The following is a 19270-nucleotide window of genomic DNA, read 5'->3' as shown; positions in this document are numbered from 1 at the left end:
AGGTTTTGAGACAGTGGCACAGCTGCCCAGAGAGCTGTGGGTGCCCCGTTCCTAGAGGTGCTCAAGGCCAGGCTTGATGGAGCCATGGGCAGCCTGTGCTGGTGGATGGCAACCCTGCTCATGGCAGTGGGTTGGAATTAGATGATCTCTAAGGTCCCTTTCAAGCCAAACCATTCTATGATTCTGTATTTAGGCTTCCAAGCATATTTACGGCTGATCTCTGCGCAGCTGGAAGACCTACAGGGTGAATCAGATGTAGCAGGCTGCAACAGAAAGGAAATCACAAGGCTGCTTTTCTAGGACAAGAAATTGTCTGGTTCTAGCTGTGTGAAGAAGCATCATCTGGCAGACAGATACTTTCAGGAATCTCTATCCCAGCACTTTGCCAGCGCCTTGAGTAAGCTCAAACACTATTTATTTGTTGATGAAAGCCACAGGATATGTAATTTATGGCATTCCTGAGATCTTCCTTGTGGGTCCCATAGCTTGTTGAAATAGCAAGAGCAAGTTGAACATACAGGCTTTACGCTTTTCAACATGTCAAGAGAAGTGGTATTTTTCCATCGGAAGGATGTAATTTCTTCTGTCTGAGTCCATCTGTCCCGTTAGTTAAAAATCAGTGCATGAAAATAACTTTTTCATGGAAGGAGAAGGAATGACTCCTTTTGAAATAACGAAACCTCCAAACGCATAGATAGAGACAGAACTGAAGTTGATACTGAAAGCTTCAAATCTTTGAGAGTTCAGCATGGAGGATAGCTGTACAAACATGGAGAATGTACTCTGATGGGGGACTCCAAAGCATTTTTTCATCATGCAAATATTTTTTCAAGTATGTTTTTTTTTTTTATTCACATTCTTAAAATTTCAAAAATGGTGATCAATTCTGACAAACTGTTTGCACTGCAAGTGGTATTTGGTATTTGGTGGAATATTATGGGCCTATTTTAGTAGCCCAGTCAGAAAACTGGTCTCCCCTTGCACAGATGTGGTGCACCCTTGCCTTTTGCTGTTGAACAGCCTTAGTAGAAGTAAGTGTAATGAAGCTGAAGCTGTGAGTTACCCGTGACAAAGGTGCACCTCTGCTGTTGTCTGTATCGATGTGAAGTGGCATCAGGTTGGGCAACAACTTCCTTCCTCTCCTAAAACAAAGCGAACCAAATTGCTCAAATGATGCTTGAATTTCCTCGGGTTAAACTCTGCTGTCATATGTACTAAGAGTCAACAGAAGTGTACAAGAAAGCAGATTTGCAATGTATGAACTAAGATGGTTTAGTATATGCTATGATTCTAAATATTTAGTATCTTCCTCAGTTTGCCAGGTGCAGAGCTTAAGTGCATAAAGTTAGAGGAAAAGTGGTTGTGGAATCAGTCTATACTTTGGCCTCTCAAATATGATTGTGAGCAGAAGTGTAGTGAAAATGACAAAATGACAACTAGGGTCCTTAACGTGTGTGCAGGCATGGCTGTTGGTCTGCTTGGTCAGTGCAGCTGTACCATGTTCCTGCATTTACCACCCATGGTGGGGAGGTGGACTGGTGTTCATCAGCCCTTTTTTGTCACAGCAGGTCTGGCTGAGGTCTTCAGATGCCACCAACCCTGGTGGAGAAATTGCATTCGCTTGGTGAATGTTCCAGTCTGTTCCTACTAAAGAGTGAGAAATTGCAGCTCTAGAAATTCTGGGAGGGATCCACAGAGTCCTGGCTGTACATCCTAGAAACTCTATGTTGTTGTTTATAGCTATTTCTTTTTTTTCTAAGTCTCTTATGTTTACCTTCAGGCTGTCTGGGACATTTGGATTTGTGCACTGAAGCACATTTTTAAGAACTGAAATAAAGGATTTACTATTTTTTTGTCAGTTCTCACTTCGTTCTGTAAACTCTGCTGTATGCAGAATAAACACTTGTGTAATACAGAAGTCTCACCTGAATTGTAACTTTTTGTGTTTGAGTTGAAAGGGACCATTAAAGGCCATCTGGTCCGACTCCCTGCACTGAACAGGGACACCTGCAGCTCCATTAGGTGCTCAGAGCCCCATCCAGCCTGACCTTGAATATCTCCAAATCTTTCTTTCCTGGTGCTGCCACTGAGGCTGCGCCACCTGCCAGGACCACGGCCCTCCATTAGGCCCCCCATGGCCACGTGCTCTTACAAAACATGGCCACTAATCCCTCATTCACCGCCCTGTGCAGAGCAGTGGGCTCCCTCCCCAACCCACCCATGCTTATTTCATCCTATTGAGAGTGCTGCCTCATCGGGCGGAATCAAAACAGCTCACGTGCAATATGAAGAGCAAGTGGGTTTGACCAGTGCTCACACCAAAACTACATATGGATTAAAGCGCGCCCTGCCAGCACAAAGTGTGCGTTGTGTGGCTTTGCTGCGCGATCCCCAGCCTCAGCTCCGTGGCTGTAAGAAGCTGCACCCTCGCTTTGAGGATAAAACAAAGCAGCAGTGTCTGAAATGGAATGTGCTGCAGGTAGCGAGCTAAGCCTCCATCACCAAAGGCAGCGGGAGGATTAATTAAGCGCAAGAAGGCTGTTGCTTGGAGGGACTTCAGAGGAATGCAAACCGAAGGCCCTCAAAGAGCCCACAACAAAGGGCAAAGCCATGCGCGCTGCAGCTCTGCCAGGATGAGCTCTGTGGGATTAAGGGCTTGGTCTGCCTTGCAGAAAGGGAGGAACATCGCTGCCCTAGAGAGCAATGTGAGCAGGAAACAGATTTTCGGGTGGTTTTTCCTTGGTAGGGTGGATTAAAAAATTGCAGCCTCGCTAATGACATAAATGCTGTATCTGATACAATCAAACGTGTTTGAAAGTCTTAAGATCACATGTAATTTGTTTTGAATTGTGGTTTGCTTCCAAATAGAAGACCATAAGCACCTGTTTCAATCCTTGCTACTTTCTTGTTTTTAATTCTGATTTTTTGTGTTTGCCAGGGCCAAACCACTGTGACCCTGGTAGCACTGGCACTCCTGGAGCTGCCTTTAGTGGTACAAAGGGGCAGAGGGGAGACAAAAACTTCTGTTTTTCAGGTATTACAGTCAACATTTGCATGGGATCTACATGCCTGTGTGTAGCTGAAGCACCTGTACTGCTCGGCTTAGCTGTGGCTCTCAGCACAGCTCCGTGTTGTATGCATTCACACTCAGCTTTCCACATCAAAACCCTAACTTTTCTGGAGCAAATATGAATCTTCACATGTGGCATGAATCACGCTACAGAGCTCCCCACGCCCTTCACTAACTGTTCTGTATTGAATTACTCTGCTTCAGGTACGTGCCTTATGTCCAGTTTGGAAACATTCAGTTTCTCCTCCCAGAGATCTGGAGATCTCCAGTATTCTTTCCACACAGACAGCTGTAAGTGAGTAAGACATAAACAGACTCATTTGAAAAGCTAAGTTAGGCTGTAAGGAGCTGGGAGTGAAGGAGGCTTTCTAACAGCATCCTGGAAGGATATTCATTCATGTTATTCCCCGACAGCCACAGCAGAAGATGAGCAGGAGACCACTCAGGAATGCAGCACATGGGTACAGTCACATAAGAAAACCTCATTGTTCTGGGGAGCTGTTTGCTGGGTAAGCTCTGAATTAAGGATGTAGCAGACTAGGAAATGTGATAGAAATGTACAGAAAAGAACTAATTTTAAGTTTGCTGGAAAAAATGAGGCCCTTCTGAGGATGGAGGGAAATAGCCTTATTGTTTTCTCTCAGTCATTTCCATAAAAACCAATAGTGCTAGAAATTGTCTCACACAACAACCTGGCTTTTTATTACCTACCATTGTCTGGATTCAGCCACAGCTGCTTCTGTCTTCACTATAAGAAGTCAGGCACCTTTCCTTTCTATCAAGTAGCAAATTACATGCATGGTTCTTTCTTTTCACACAGAGGGTGGTGATGCAGTGGAACAGGTTGCCCAAGGAGGTTGTGGATGCCCCATCCCTGGAGTCATTCAAGGCTGCATGTGGCCCTGGGCAGCCTGGTCTGGTGATCAGCAGCCCTGCACACAGCAGGGGGGGGGTTTCAACCCAGGCCATTTCACAATTCTATGACTCAGTGACTCTTCTGAGCCCACTGCTCACCAGTCAAACTACGGCACCCTTCGCTTGTTTGAATTTGTGTAGACTTCCCCTTCATGGCATCCCATTTCTGTAGCATTTTCCTGAATCTCCTCAAAATATAAACCTCCTGGAAAGTTCTCTAAAACGGCCGAAACAAGCCCAGGTAATTAGTCTTGGCTATCAATAATCCCTCTTCCTCCAACCAAGGTTTGAAGCTTTTTCTGCTGTGAGGCAACCCTGTCTGATTGCACTGTCTGCAACACACTGATTGCGTCCTTTGCATTTCAGAATCACAGCTACTCAGTGTTTAAGTACAGCTACTCACTTCATTATCTAACTTGTCTAGCACTCTACTGCAAGAATACTTTGTTTTCTTCTCAGTACTGGTTTAATTTCAAAGTCATAGGAGGCAATCTGTGGTGCCCACCAGCTTTCTTTTTTACATTTCTTTCTCAATAGGTAAATTTTTGAGCTGACCTGGAAGTACTGCGTCTTAAACCATTGATGTTAATTTACTGCTTCTGCACGGTCCTCCAAGCCTACAGAACGATGCTACCATTGAACAGCAGGCATCTCAAGGCAAAAATGTACCAAATTGTTCTGTAATTTTAATAAAATTAAATTAATATGGAATTGTGATAAAAATAATGGAATTGAACACTGACTTTGTTTAGAATATTATTATTAATCTGAAATCATAGAATTGCAGAATCACAGAATGGTTCGGGTTGGACTTTAAAGACCACTCAGCTCCAATCCCCTGCCGTGGGCACAGCTGCCACACACCAGATCAGGCTGCCCATGGCCCCATCCAGCCTGGCCTTGAATGCCTCCAGAGATGCAGCCCAGAACACAGTTGGCCTCCTGGGCTGCAATCGCACACTGCAGGCTCGCGTCCAGCTTCTCATCCACCAGGAACCCCAAGTCCTTTCTCCGCAGGGCTGCTCTCAATGAGTTCTTCTCCCAGCCTACGCTTGTATCTGGGATTGCCCCCATCCAGGTGCAGCACGCTGCACTTGGCCTTGTTGAACCTCATTAGGTTCTCACGGGCCGACTTTTCAAGCCTGTCCAGGTCCCTCTGGATGGCTTCCTTCTTTCTATTGTATGAAGTGCACCCCACAGCTGGGTGTCATCAGTAAACTTGCTGAGGATGCTCTCCATCCCACTGCCTATGTCATTGATAAAGATGTTGAAAAGCACAATAAACCCACAAATCAACAAACTGAGAATGGTTCAAGTAACAATTTATTCACAAGTAAAAAAAAAAAAGAAGTAATACAAAGCCATTTATACAAGGTTTTAATTTACATTCTTTAAAGGATCATTTAAAACAGCACTGTAAGTCCTTGGATGTGATACGTGGGCAGTCAAAATGTGGTGTAGAGTTTTTCTGTTGGCATGTACAACATCTCTTGCCACAGGCAATATAAAAAAGACCAATTTGGTTAAATTAAGGAAAGAAATATATACACAATATACATCTATTTGAAAAGCACTCTTCACTTTTCCTCCCTCTTTGCTCCGAAGCCATCTTCGCTCATGTGAAGACAGGAGTCCTTCCATCTGGAGGTGCCGGACAAAAACATTACACAAAGTGTAAATTCCAATGGGAAAACGTGGTTACTGTGACAGATGCTGGCAAAATTTTTGAACACAGTATTTTAAAGAAGCCTTAATAATGAAAAGTTAAAAATCCACACGTTGTAAAAATATCTTGCATGTAATGAAATGCACATTGGATTTTTTCTATTTACAAATATTTACAAAGAAGCACACATCTCTTCACGCACACTTAGTGAAAAATAATATTTCAACACTTCTTAAATGTGTGAAAGTATTCAAAGAATTTATTCAAAACTATTCTTATTTGAGTATACACTTTCCAGTAGTTATGCAATTATACTCCCATAACTGACTATTATTCTACGTAAGAGATCAAATAGGAGTAGTTACTGATTAAAATAAGCCCCTTGTGTAGTTTCTTCACTTTGGCATGAATTTGACAACTGTTAATCAACAGTTTTTGCACACATTAATAATCTCATTGATTTTGGCTGCCTATACTCGACCTAACTATTGTGCAGGGTTTGTCATCCACCGGGTTCTTCAAAGAAGAAGTCTCTTTTTGTTACGGAACATGATTCTCTCATCATTTCCATTGCCATACAAACCACGTGCAGAAAGATGAGTAATATTTAATGCAAATTTGCATTTGTTTGGCTGATTGCTTTGCTTTTGTCAAGGCACATTGGGGATTTCTACAGAATGATTGCTAGAGGTCACAACCAGCAGGTTGGAGCCTGTTGAATTCAGTGAGCCAGTAGAGGCTGCAGAAATTACTCACAGAAGTTAAAACTACGTTAGGGAAAAATGGCTGCAGAATCCACATTGTTACAGGAAGCGCTACAACAAACCACAGTCATAAAAGTCATAAAGAACAAACAGGAAAGAAAGTTGATATTTATGAACTAGGCACGTGTGTAGCTCCAAAGATTCAATTCAGAGGTATTACAAACAAGTTAGGAATCTCTTTTTATGTGTAATATGGAATTTACACAAAACGCTTCAGTGAGGACAGGGTGACGTGAATTAAAAAAACAGGAGGTCTACCAAATGAGTGAATTAAATCATAATGAAGCTTGAGACCATCACTTTAGTAATGAAAATAATTCATTATTAGTAACAGCTCTCATAGTATGAATAGTGGTGTGACACACCTGCTGACTTCGCTGTCTTGAGTTGACTGCATTTATTTCAACATAAAAAACACACATTATAACAACAAGTGCTGTGTTCCAGCAGTGGGACGACCAGCAACATAACATCCCTTTCTATGCAGCTGACTTTCACTAAACCTAATGCACAGCTGTTCTCCTGCTACACTGAACAAAACAATGTTCCCTCCCACAAGCAAAATGATTGGGTGAGAGGGACTTCAGCTATATCATCTGTCACATGCAAATTTTGTAACTCTCCAAACTAGCTTCTTGATTACAAATGCAATATATAATAAAAGCTTCAGTTCATCAATAGATGATCCTCACATAAATAGAAATGTTCTGTTTTTAAGTCCTTCAACACCAGGAAACTGAGTTAAAAACTGGAATCAGAAAACAATATCAAATGCATGCATAAATCTGCAAGCAGAGTAACTGGCAAAGTCTTGTCCCAGGCCTTCTCACAGCTGCAGCCATACTTAAGGTAGCCATGTAAACACGTTCACACATTTGTATTTCTTGATATATTGACAAACATTTGTATGCTCACTCCATTGGACTTCTTGAGAATCTCAGGGACTAAAAGGTTCTTTTTTAATAAGAGATGCAAATGTTCATAAATCCACTCTCAGGGTTCTCCTAGGATGCTCCTTAAAGTTCCACTTTACAGCTCTTATGGCTCAGATGCAACTGCTTCGATTGTGTGAAATGATGCCATTATTTTCCAGCAGATTTTGAAACTGTGTGACACTGAAGACCAGGCTGTATTTGATGACAGCCAGCAGACGAGCATTAGGGAAGCATAATGTTTTAGTGCTGAGAGAAATGCCCCGTTTTCCTAAATGAAATTGAAAGAACAGTGGTTACATAAACTCAAAAAAATCTGTGTTTTTATACTCAATTAAATGATAAAAAACCCACTGCCAAATGTGAAAAGTCATGTAAACCTGAAGACTGTACCTGTATTATTATAACTAAGTGCACAAACATAATAATGTGCTATTGCCTTCTGATTATATCATGTCACCATGTGTCCTGCAATATAACAAAGCACAGCCCTATGCAAGACTGTAATCCATCCACCTGCACTAAAAAGACTGTCCTTCTCTCAGAATACTTCAACAAGACACTAAAGAGCTTTTGACTTTTTCATCATGTTAGAACAGATATTTAGTCCCTTAAAAACTCAATTCATTTTCCATTGGTAGCCTCTGCAAACTGTGGAATAGCAGCATGAAGATTTGCAGCCATAACCATGCCCATGTTCCTTCCTATATATTCCTGGAAAATGGCTGTCACCTAATGATGGCGTGCTCCAAAATGAGCCTGTGACAACTGCCCAGTGACACGTGGGATGTTAGTGCCACACATTGACTATTCATCTTCCAACGTCACACACAAAACTGTTTGTTTCTAAACTGCAGGTTGTAATTATGTATTGAAGAACCTGTGAGCCATCTCGACAAGGTCAGTATTTTTAGTGATTGCAGTAGGCTTTCAGGGCAATATACAAATTCTATTGAAGTCAATAGCAAACAAATCCTTGACTCAGCTCTGTTTTCTCTTCTTGAAAATGTCACATAAAGAACTAAAGTTTCATTTACCAAGAATTATGCACTTAGTGCTTCCAGGATATGCATATTTTTGTTAAATACTAATTACTTTCTACTTCTTATTTAAGAACAATATGAAAATGACATGCAAACTGAATGGAAGAGGATCAAAGGAAGGTCCTTTATTTCTGCAGATGACCTGAAATTTTCATAATTACAGGTAACAAATATTTTTAATTAAATTTGGTGGATTATTAATGCTATTAATATTAGTGGTAAATGTTCCTGCCTCTGACTACTGCAGCTTTCCAGCCACAGCCCACACAGCAGGTGGCATGGTTGAATAACACCCCCAGTACACATGCCATGCATGGGATCCTTTCACAGATCAGCTACGAGCTGCTCTCCTACAATCACAGAATCACAGAATGGCCCGGGTTGGAAGGGACCTCAAGGATCACAAAGCTCCAACCCCTGCTACAGACAGGGCCTCCAACCTCCACATTTAATACCAGACCAGGCTGCCCAGGCCCCCATCCAACCTGGCCTTTAAGTTACTTCCAATAGTAGAAAAAGGCATTTACAAACAACAACAAAACAAAATAGATCACAGCTAAAATTCAAGATGATATAAAGATCACAAAGTACAGTGACTCCCTGTGATGCTTATACTGTTATGTTTAGAGGCAGTCATTTATTTCCATGTCTCATTTTGACTTGAGACTTGTGTTTGCACTGAGATTTTGCAGATTAAGCTGTACTCCTATTTTAGGGACAAACTGATGATACGGGAATACAAATGGCATTTAAGGTGTTTGAGATTCTCTTCTGTTTCTGCCACTTCCTTAAGAACCTGACAGAAGGCTTTGTGCATATTTTTAGAGGAATGCTTGCATGTCCTTTATGCTTTAAGATAAGCAAAGACATTTTCACATAAACAAGAACTAGCCTCATATAATTGCACTCATATAGTTTTGTCATAAGACTATTAATGGATATTTTCCCCCTGAAATGCAATTAGAACTTGATAAAAAATTATTGGTGTACAGGCCTACCCCTGTGTTCTAGTTCATATTAGCTCAGCATTACAGCCTGAGTAATTACACCTTTCAAATTCAGTCAATCATTTGCAAACATGAAACTTGGATCTTTTGTAGAGCTGTCACTTATTTCAGGAGCATCTAGGTGTAACCTTTGGAGAAACATAACTATATACCCTCCACAATTCTATTTTTATCTAGCTCTGCATGCCTGGGGAACTCATTCTCACTCCTTCTTTGTAGTTGAATTTCTTACCTCTTTATCAGTCCGTAGAGTCATCTGCTGTTCCATTACACTTTGTCTTTGGCTCGGTTTCAGCAGCAGCTGAGTTCTGAAGTGATGAAACTTCTATATATGTTCTATCCTTGGATATTTCAAAGGACTTTGCAATGTTTCCATCAGGAGGAGACTTAGCTGAAGTAAGTACATCACTTAGCTCCTGGTTATTATCTGACTCAATGGCAGTTGCATTTTCAGTCTCCAGACTGCAGGATTTTGCAGCAACTCCAGCCAGTTCTGAATATGATTCACAGAAAGAAATGCTGTCACAACAAGCTGAGTTTTGCATCAGAGGCCAAGCATCCGAAATGTCTCCACAAGCAGAGTGTGAAAGAGAACCAAGGAAGGCAGGAATCATTTCTCCAATGGAATCAGAAGCCCTGCAAAAAGATAAAAGGTGTGCTGTTTCAAAAGCATTCCAGCAAATATTATCAGTATTGTAATTATCGTCATTAGTGATTACAGGTATTTCAGACAGATTAAACAGGGTCATATTTAGCCAGTACTCGAGAGGCACCTTGTCCAAAAAACTCTTTTGAAATGGAAGCCAGGCTGTCCTTCCTCTGGAAATGAAGAGAGCTCTGGAGATTATTACTAGAGGTAAAAAGGTTGCCTGAAGCCCTTCACAACGTGAATTTGGGGTTCTAGAAAATATGAAATACAGTTGCAATGTTTAGTCTAAAGAACAAAACTGTGATGAAATGTATTTGTTCTTCAATGTGTGTGTATGGTGGGGGGTTAAGGCAGGATATAAAAAGCTCAAATTGCAGTAAGAAAGATTTTTGGGAAGACTGACAATGATCTTTAATTGTTAGAATTATTCAGAACACAGGGAAGAAAGCGGAAGTAGAAAATCTGTCTCAAATAAAATGGTGACACTGACATCTCCCAGTGCCTGCATGTGGCTACTGAAGGCCCAGTGAATGATCTACTAACATGTTTTGTTCACACGTTTTATTTCAAAAACTGTCTGCAAGGTTTACAAAAATGTACAGGCTATCTCTGATATAAAGTAATAATTTGTGTGACCAAAACTTTTCACACATTAATATTGCCTGCAATGCAATTTAAGCAGCTTTACTCATTTCCAAAGCACGATGTTTGAATAGCTTAGATAAATACACAGAGTGTTTCTGTAGATTGAGGTGAAAAGTCAGGACATTGAACCACAATTGAAGGAAATACGGCATTTTGGCAAAGGAAATTGGAGCAAAATCCACTTCTACTGGAAGGAATCAAGTACCTTTGATGTATCCACACAGATATGTCATTTATTTTTAAAGACTTAACCAAAAAAGGATTCTCAAAAAGTACACAACTCTCAATTTGTCAGCTTTGGTAATACAGAAGGGTGATTCAAACTTCCTGGTAGTTAAACAAGTTGTTACAGAAAATTTAGGTGTTTTACATCTCCTGCTTGGGTCACCAACCTGCCTTCATAAACAAAATCTACGAAGAAGCTGCTTCTACATTTTTAGTTAAACTTGGCCAGAGCAAGAAAACAGCTGGAAACCCTGTATGGTAAACATTAAAGAGTTTAAAGAAATAAACAAACCCAGTGTTAAAATCTGTAACTAGGAAACTCTGCAGGACACCATAAGCTTTATATTTTTAGCTCAAGGCATTACTGTGTCAATAACAAGTTCTGGATTTACACTCAGCTGTTTAGCAGAAAATAATGGTAGAACCTCTGAATTACTTAACATTTCAAGTTTCACAGTCATTTAGGGTTTCTAAAACGGGAAGATTTTCATGATGCTTTTAAACAGTAATGAATCCCCTTAGATTCACAGGTTTATACAGCACCTTGCTAACACAAAGCAGGAAAGGAGGTCACCAAAGCCTCTACGGTACCACACACAAGAGAAAGAATGTCTGCTTACGACAGAAATGGGTCACTTCACAAAACCACAGAATTGTAGGGGTTGGAAGGGACCTCCACAAATCATCGAGTCCAACCCCCCAACTTCTAACATGTCAGAATTTATTAAGTAATACTTAAACATTACATATTTTTTTTCCTTATTTAATGGAAGTATGGAATTTTTAACCATAAAACTATTTTTGCACAAAACAGGAAGATATGGCTACAATTCAAATAAAAAATCCAGTATTCCACTCCAAACAGCTATTGTATCCTGTGTAAATATTGACTTGATTGCATACAAAATAGCTAATGTTTAATAGACTTACATAACATTAAATTACCTTTCATTAAGTGTAGTCTGTGAGTGCAAAGCACAACTGTGACTGCTGTGCTCCATGCTACAGGTTTCATCACAACACAGTGAAGGAATCAAATGAACAGGCCCTAAGAATGAAAATTGATTTAATAGTGTTAAATGCATTGAAGTTGTGTGTAAACCTGGCCTCTGTACTCTTTCAAGTTTGGGTATTAGTTTACCAGTTACATTGCAATATATGGATTAAGGAAAGAGATCTCTTCTTGCAATAAGTAGGCTAATTTATTTCTTTAAAACAGAGTTATTTATAAAAGCCAAGTCCTTCCTCCTGAAATAATACAGATGCCTGCCATGAAAATCTCCATGAAAATATCCATTCTTCAAATTAATTTGCTTTTTAATTAGGTACATAGAAGAGGAAGTACTTCATTCTGACAGCATACTAGGCATTTAAGCTTGTGTTCAAATTAAATTATGTATCTGTCAATATCATAAGCACATCTGTTCTGACAGCACTTCACAAAATCCCAGTGATTCGAATTGTTCAGGTTTTCAATGTCCTTCAGAACTGGTATCATGTTCTTACTATCTGTGAAATGCTTCATACCAGTTTAAGTCTCCAAGCCAAATGCAATGCTATTTTTATCAGAAAGAACTGAGATAGATATTTACTGCTTTTATTTAAGTGAATGGTCACTGGAATGAAAACAAAACAAAAAAATCATAACCAAATAGCTGCTTAGAAATCCTGTGCTTACTGAGAAATTAACCTGGGACAAGGGGTAGTCTGACAATGTTTACTTCGTAGTGAAAGCCAAGCGTCGCAACTGAAGAGTCAGATAAATGTTAATCATGAGTTCTTGTAGCTTGTATAACTGCTGTTCCTTACAGTGACTTTTAAATAGAATTAACATACCACAGGTCTGTGATGTGCTTCTCTGGCACTGGCAGCATGTTCTGCGGTTGTATTCATTTAGCCGTGGTCTATCAAAACAAGACAGTTCAGACCCATTGTAATGCATGTCTTGTGATCTCAGAGACCCTTTTGATAAAAAGAAAATATTTGTTAGTAAATGATACTTCTGTTCCTTTTCAGAGTCTCTATCTCCACAGAACACTTAAATGCCATAATACACAGCATTTCCATACATTTTCCAACCAAAAGATCCACCATGATGATGGGGTTTGACATCATGCATACCACAGGTTTTGTAACGAGCCCTAGAACAGCTGGTTCAACTACAGCCTCTCTTAGGAAGACATCTGCTCTTATTTTGGTGAAAGCATATCGTATTGCTTATTTGAAAGCATATCGTATTCACTGTTCCATTTTCTCCATGGTAAATGATTCTCAGTGATATCAATCTGAAATATACATTCAGCTGCTTTGTTTATGTTATCTTGAAGAACTTGATATTAATAGAAGACTTCATTTAGCCTGTATCTGTAGGCCAACACAAATGAATCACTAAATTTCACTAACTGAAGTTTGAACTCGCTGTGCCTGAATTTCTCAAAACTTCTACTGTCAAGGTTAAAATTTCATCTTAAAAAAAGATAAACCAAAATCATTAATGAAACATCTGCTATCCCCACTGGCCACAGTCATTAACGCAGCAAGCTAATCCGTATTTCACAAAGGCATGTGATGCACAGATCCTCCATGATGGTATGTCTACATCAGTATTGCAATTCCATAATGGCATCCTAGCTTAGATTTCCAATGCTCCAAATATATCTGCACCATTTAACAGAGCATGGTGTATAATGAGTGCAAAACTATTTCTGGACATCTGCACAGCATTTTCTCAGAAGAAGCAAGTACATCCACACTGAGTTTGCACACATGTATAGGCTTCTGCTAGCTTTTTCATCTCAATGATAAATTTGCTTAAATGCTGTAGACATAACAATCCTAGGTTTTACTTACTTATTTATATCCGGAGAGATTTGCCAACCAAATACTGATGCATAAATATTACAAAGAAACAGTGATAACTGGAAACTTACAGCTTGGTTTCTTCTCCATAAACTGCCTCTTGCAATAGATAACACAAAGAATAAGAAGAGCCAAGAGCACTGTTGCAAGTGCACTGCATATAACAGCTGCTAGAGCAGTGTCTCGAGGACTGGAAGCAGTTGATGGGATCTTCACAAGGTTTACTTTGGTGGTACCTGAAATGTAATTAAATAATAATTAAGGAAAGTTGTGCAATGTCAGAAATGTACAATCATGTGAAGGAAATTCGAGCTAGCAGAAGAGGCTCTCAGCACAGGAAAAAAAAAAAAAAAAAAAAAGAATGCTCCATCTACTAATGTATAAGCTTTATGTAGATAAATAATCAACAGCTACATTATTTATATATATATTACATATATAAATGAGTGATAATGAGATGCACACAGAGGCACTCCGACTGTCTCTGGGAATGGAATCTTAACCATGAAAATGAAGACCTCTCAATTTTTAATGTCAAAAATGATTTTAACTATTTTCTAGGCTATAGTAGAGAAAGCTGTCCACTAGAGGGAGTCACAATTACATGCACTTCCATTCAAAAGATCCTCTTTGAGAGCTTGAGATGCCCAGAAGAGTTCTAATGCTGAAATACCATTTTGCTTGGTTGCATAAATTGTCACAGATTTCTAGAATCAAGCCAAGCATTTCACCAGCACGACTTTTTTTTTTTTTTCAGTACTAATTTTTGAAAACAAATAATATCTTCAGAGAAAATTCAACAGACTGACTTCATACCTGTACTGAAGGCTTATGCAACGACTCTAGCTTTGACAAACATGACTTCCAAATGGAAAGTAAAAAAAAAACCACACAACCGAAATCACTGAAGATTTAACTGCAACTACAGAAACTCTTAAGTTGCAAATGATCTTTTTAAAGTAAATTTTTTTAACAACTTTTTACTCCTGATAGTTCATCTTTTTCAATCCACTCTGAAAGCCGCATCACTCAGCAGCATCTTATGAGGAAAGGAACACAAATCTGAATATTTATCTAACAGTAAACTTAAAAAAAGAAAAGGTATTCACTTATAAAAATAAGTCAGACTGTCTATTTCCCCCCCAAATTCTTTTGCTAAAACCTAAAGACCAAAATTTCCTAAGAAATACTCCACACAGTCATGTATAAATTGGAAAATAGATGTCTGCCAAAGTATATTAGAATCACTAATTAAATTGTATGTAACTACAAATGTTTGTTATCCTAACTGCCTATAATAGTAGCAAGAAAGAACTTGCTTACTTTCTGACTTAGTGGAATCAATGGGATTGTATTACTCAGGAATGCTTTTCTCACATAATTATGCTATTTCCTCTACACACATCAGACACTGGCACCAAAGCATTTTAAGCACTCTATCACTTTGTTATCATGGTCAGATATTTTGCCAAAAATCTAGACCTTTTGAAAATGAACTTCCTTACATCCAGTTGTAATACTGCAGACTTTATACCAAGGAAAACACCAACTCCTCGGAATCCAAATTTAAAAACCAAAAATGAAACCCATGCATTACATGAATGATTTGTACTACTGCACCTCATCTTTTTTGCACCCTTTTATTATTCCAAATCGGACTGAGAGGGGATTCTGGAGGGTCCAGTGAAGAGCCATCAAGATGATGAAGGGACTGGAGCAACTCTCCCATGAGGAGAGGCTGAGAGAGCTGGGACTGCCATAAATATTTGAAGGGAGGGTGGCAAGAAGATGCAGCCAGGCTCTCCTCAGTGGTGCCCAGTACCAGGACAGGAGGCAATGGGCACAAGCTGGCACACAGAAGGTTCCCTGAGAACACCAGCAGCACTTGTGTGCAAGTGGCAGAGCAGTGCAGATCTCCCTGGAGACCTTTCAAAGCACATGTGGCACTGTATGTGGCACTGGGCACCCTGCTCTGTGTCCCTGCTGGAGCAGGGATTGGGCCCAATGACGTCCAGGTGTCCTTTCCCACCTTAGATACACTGTCATTCTGATATATTAAAAAGCAGTAGATCCTAAAACTTATTAGTACAGAAACTAAAATCTTCTACACAACTGAGAAACATATTTTGAAACTGTCCTTCTACTGAAGTTTTATTATTTTCTTTATTATATCAAAAGGTCTATTATTTCTATTTCAGCTAATAGAATACAAATCCAATCCATGGTTACAGGTAATTTTCCTTCTTAAAAAGTATTACCTGCCCTTCTCCTTTTTTCTGTAATTCCAGCTATTCATAGAGTTAAGTCCTATGATTTCTTTTCCAGACCTTCGTTGGTGTTCAACATTACAATCTTCCAGAAAGAAAACTTTTCATGCAGCCATGTTTGCTGGGTCTGGTATGGAAATCATGGATATCAGATTTTCATTTTTACACAACTGCCTGATTGAGTCCTTAGAAAGTTACAGATAGTGAGGACAAGCATTTAAAAACATGAAAATAAAAGAATTATCGGAATGTCTTCAAATGTTTTTCATGTCAATCTATCTGCATGCTTCCATCTGCCTACCTAAAAGCACTGATCACTTCTTAGAAATTCACCTTCATAGTTAATAGAAAAAAAGAATTGTTATTTCTGACAGGATGAACAGAACAAATCACTGGATGTAGAGCTGCTACACTTTTGACTTTCTTCCTTTGCTCACAAAACAAATCTATTTGCAAGTATAATAATGTATTAGATTCTGTTCTGGGAAACTGCAAATGATACACAGTTCTTTAAGTTTCATCAGCAGCATCCAAACTGGAAATACGACTTTATATTAAATTGGGATGGCAAAAAATGAAATTCATTTTAGGCTACTTAAGATTTATTTTGCTGATTTTTTTTTCTTTTCTTTTCTTTTTTTTTTTTTTGACTTGAGAAAGCAATTTTTAATTCCTGAGAATGTCTACCACTCATCTTCACCTTCAAAGAACTTCTTAGAATAGCTGCTGTGAGCAGTCCATTGTACTTTAGCTCTAATTATAATGATAGTGATCTTCCCTGCAGAGACCAACACTTCAGAAGTGGATTGCTATTGTAATAGCGGCCCGTTGGGCACTGCTGAACTTGGCTTTCAGTGTTACTCAGATATGTGTGCATTTTCATAAACTCTCACTTTTCAGGCTCACAGACTATATGGTCCCATTTCAGTAAAGCAAGGAGGTGTACTTCATGCTTGTACTTACATCTGTTAAATGACTAACTTTAAATATGTAATTAAGCACTGAATTGGACAGGATACATTAAGAAAGGAGGGAGGCGGTGCACAATTCTACAATTCTTGAAAGCATGTGCATATTATGCATTAAAAAAAACCAACAAAAATGTATTTTATTTGAGAAAAAGATGTAACGTTCTAAGTTTAGTTTCAACATATTCTGAAAATGTTCTCATGCTAAAAAAGAATTAACCAAAATACCAAGCTGCCTCCTGCGTAACTTTGAGAAGTAAGCCAAATTATGTATTCTATCCTCAATTAAGGAACAGTACCTTGTAATGTCAGTGTGCAAATACGCGGTTCTTAAAAGCAAATGAAGTTTTTGCTAAGCAAGATGGTTAAATCTTGGTAACTCTGCTACTACTGAACATACAAATCCCAATTGTATCACTATAAATTCTGTCAAGAAACAGAACAGTTGAATTTTCAGCCAGTCATACCAAAGAACCAGAGTCTGGGCAAAATGTAAAGACACTTCTGTTATTATTTATTTCATACTTATTTTCTTAGATTTGTTTTTTTCCTTAGAACTACAACCAATTACAGCCACTACTGAAATCAGCATGCCAGACAAAAAATAATTCTGTGGTAGATTAACCATCTGAAATCAGAACTTGCAGCACTTCACATTCCTTCCATGGATACAATACGTACTTGCTGAAGTTGAGGATGATAAAATGTGGAATTTTATGTCTGGGTTTTCTTTGGAAATTACTATTAACAGTCAAATCAATATTAGCCTCAAGAAGGCTTACTCATTAAGACACAGCTAATCAAAATTCCACTGAAATAGCATTCACATGATAACATGGTAACAAAGTGCCATCTTTTACAATCAGGACTGAAAATAAGATACAAAAGTAAAATAAAATGTGATTTAATTTTTGGAATATTGATATTTCTAACCAAGAAAGAAGAAAGGAGCATTTGCCTATTATAAAAAGTGTTTGTTCACTACCTTTACATTGATTTACGCTGATAGATTCAACTTGGTGTAGCAACCTCAGTTTGACAAGAATTAAGGGCTCAGACATACCCTCAAATTGCAACAATTTAACAAGCTATTGCCTGTCAGTGGAACTGCAGCATCTATCTGCATGACTGCTCTTGATCCACAGGAAACACAGAGCAGCGTGAGGTGACAGCCCTTCACTGTGAAAAAAGTTTGAATGATGTTATGTTCATTTAGAAGGAAAAAAAGTAATGACTTTATGTAGTATAGCACCCAGCTGCCCAACAAGAAAACAACGTATTGTGTATAAACATATAGGCAGTACAGGTATTACATGTATTATTTGTATATATACATAAAATCCATTTGTAATATATATCACTGTGCATTAACATCAATGAAAGTAAGATGTCCTGAGTGTATTCTTGAGTCTTCACAAGAGAGAATATTGCCTCCCTTCTGCAGATCTTTCATGTAAGAGGAAAGGACCTTTATGAAACAGGACTGCTGCAGACTGTGGTAAACACTGGAGAGAATCTCCTGACAGCTGTGAAGGGACGGCCATTTGCGTGCATGGCCTACGCCCAAAAGTTCCTTGTGTCAAGCCACATCTTTCAAATGTACAGCAACTGCTGACATTAAAGCCTTGAGTTTCCAACTTAGTGCCCTACATTTTTTTTGTTTTGCTTCATTTCGCTGCTCTTATTTTTTTAATAAACATACCAAGCAGCCTTAAGGGAGAAAATGACTATTCAAGTGTTTATCCTTTGTTTGGAAATCCTGAAAAATGTGTTTATAAATTCAAATTTTGAAACCTCATGTATTCATTTCCAAGCTCATTTCTGTTGCACTGCACATTTTATAGAACTCCAATTGTTGACAACCTTTCTATGATTAAAGTGGTAGAAAACTACATTGCGTATGGGAATTTAAAATACAGTACTGGATATATGCTGCTATGTCTATAAGGCACAGTCAAATTCGACACCTGGTTTTTATTTTGGTAATTAAGACGTGTTAGTTCTTGGTCCTACTGTGGTAATCTTGGTCCTACTGTGGTAATCTAAATTGAAATTATACATAGGCACAAAAGGAACCTTGATTCGTACATAAATTTTCATGCAGATGGTGGTGGCACACTGGAACAGGTTGCCCAAGGAGGTTGTGGATGCCCCATCCCTGCAGGCATTCAAGGCCAGGCTGGATGTGGCTCTGGGCAGCCTGATCTGGTGGTTGGCAGCTCTGCACATAGCAGGGGGTTGGAACTTGATGAACTTTGTG

General features: G+C 39.0%; 1 protein-coding gene across 2 annotated transcripts in view; it reads right to left on the bottom strand.

Moving 5' to 3' along the window:
* Window positions 1-5290: 5290 nt before the first annotated feature.
* TNFRSF19 (TNF receptor superfamily member 19) overlaps window positions 5291-19270 on the bottom strand; it is a 56183-nt gene continuing 42203 nt past the window's right edge. For both annotated transcript variants that reach the window (XM_042868319.1, XM_042868320.1), the window contains 5 exons: window positions 13847-14011; window positions 12753-12878; window positions 11862-11964; window positions 9630-10033; window positions 5291-7618 (listed from right to left, as the gene is read on the bottom strand). In XM_042868319.1, the coding sequence (XP_042724253.1) occupies window positions 9637-10033; window positions 11862-11964; window positions 12753-12878; window positions 13847-14011 (791 nt within the window). In that variant the 3' untranslated portion in view covers window positions 5291-7618; window positions 9630-9636. The remainder of the gene's footprint in view (window positions 7619-9629; window positions 10034-11861; window positions 11965-12752; window positions 12879-13846; window positions 14012-19270) is intronic.

The sequence above is a fragment of the Lagopus leucura genome, unplaced genomic scaffold (assembly GCF_019238085.1).
Source record: "Lagopus leucura isolate 7727_CA_CO unplaced genomic scaffold, USGS_WTPT01 Super-Scaffold_100001, whole genome shotgun sequence".
Classification (NCBI taxonomy): domain Eukaryota; kingdom Metazoa; phylum Chordata; class Aves; order Galliformes; family Phasianidae; genus Lagopus; species Lagopus leucura.
Note: the sequence above shows the minus strand (reverse complement) of the source record. Positions and strands in the feature narration are given on the sequence as shown.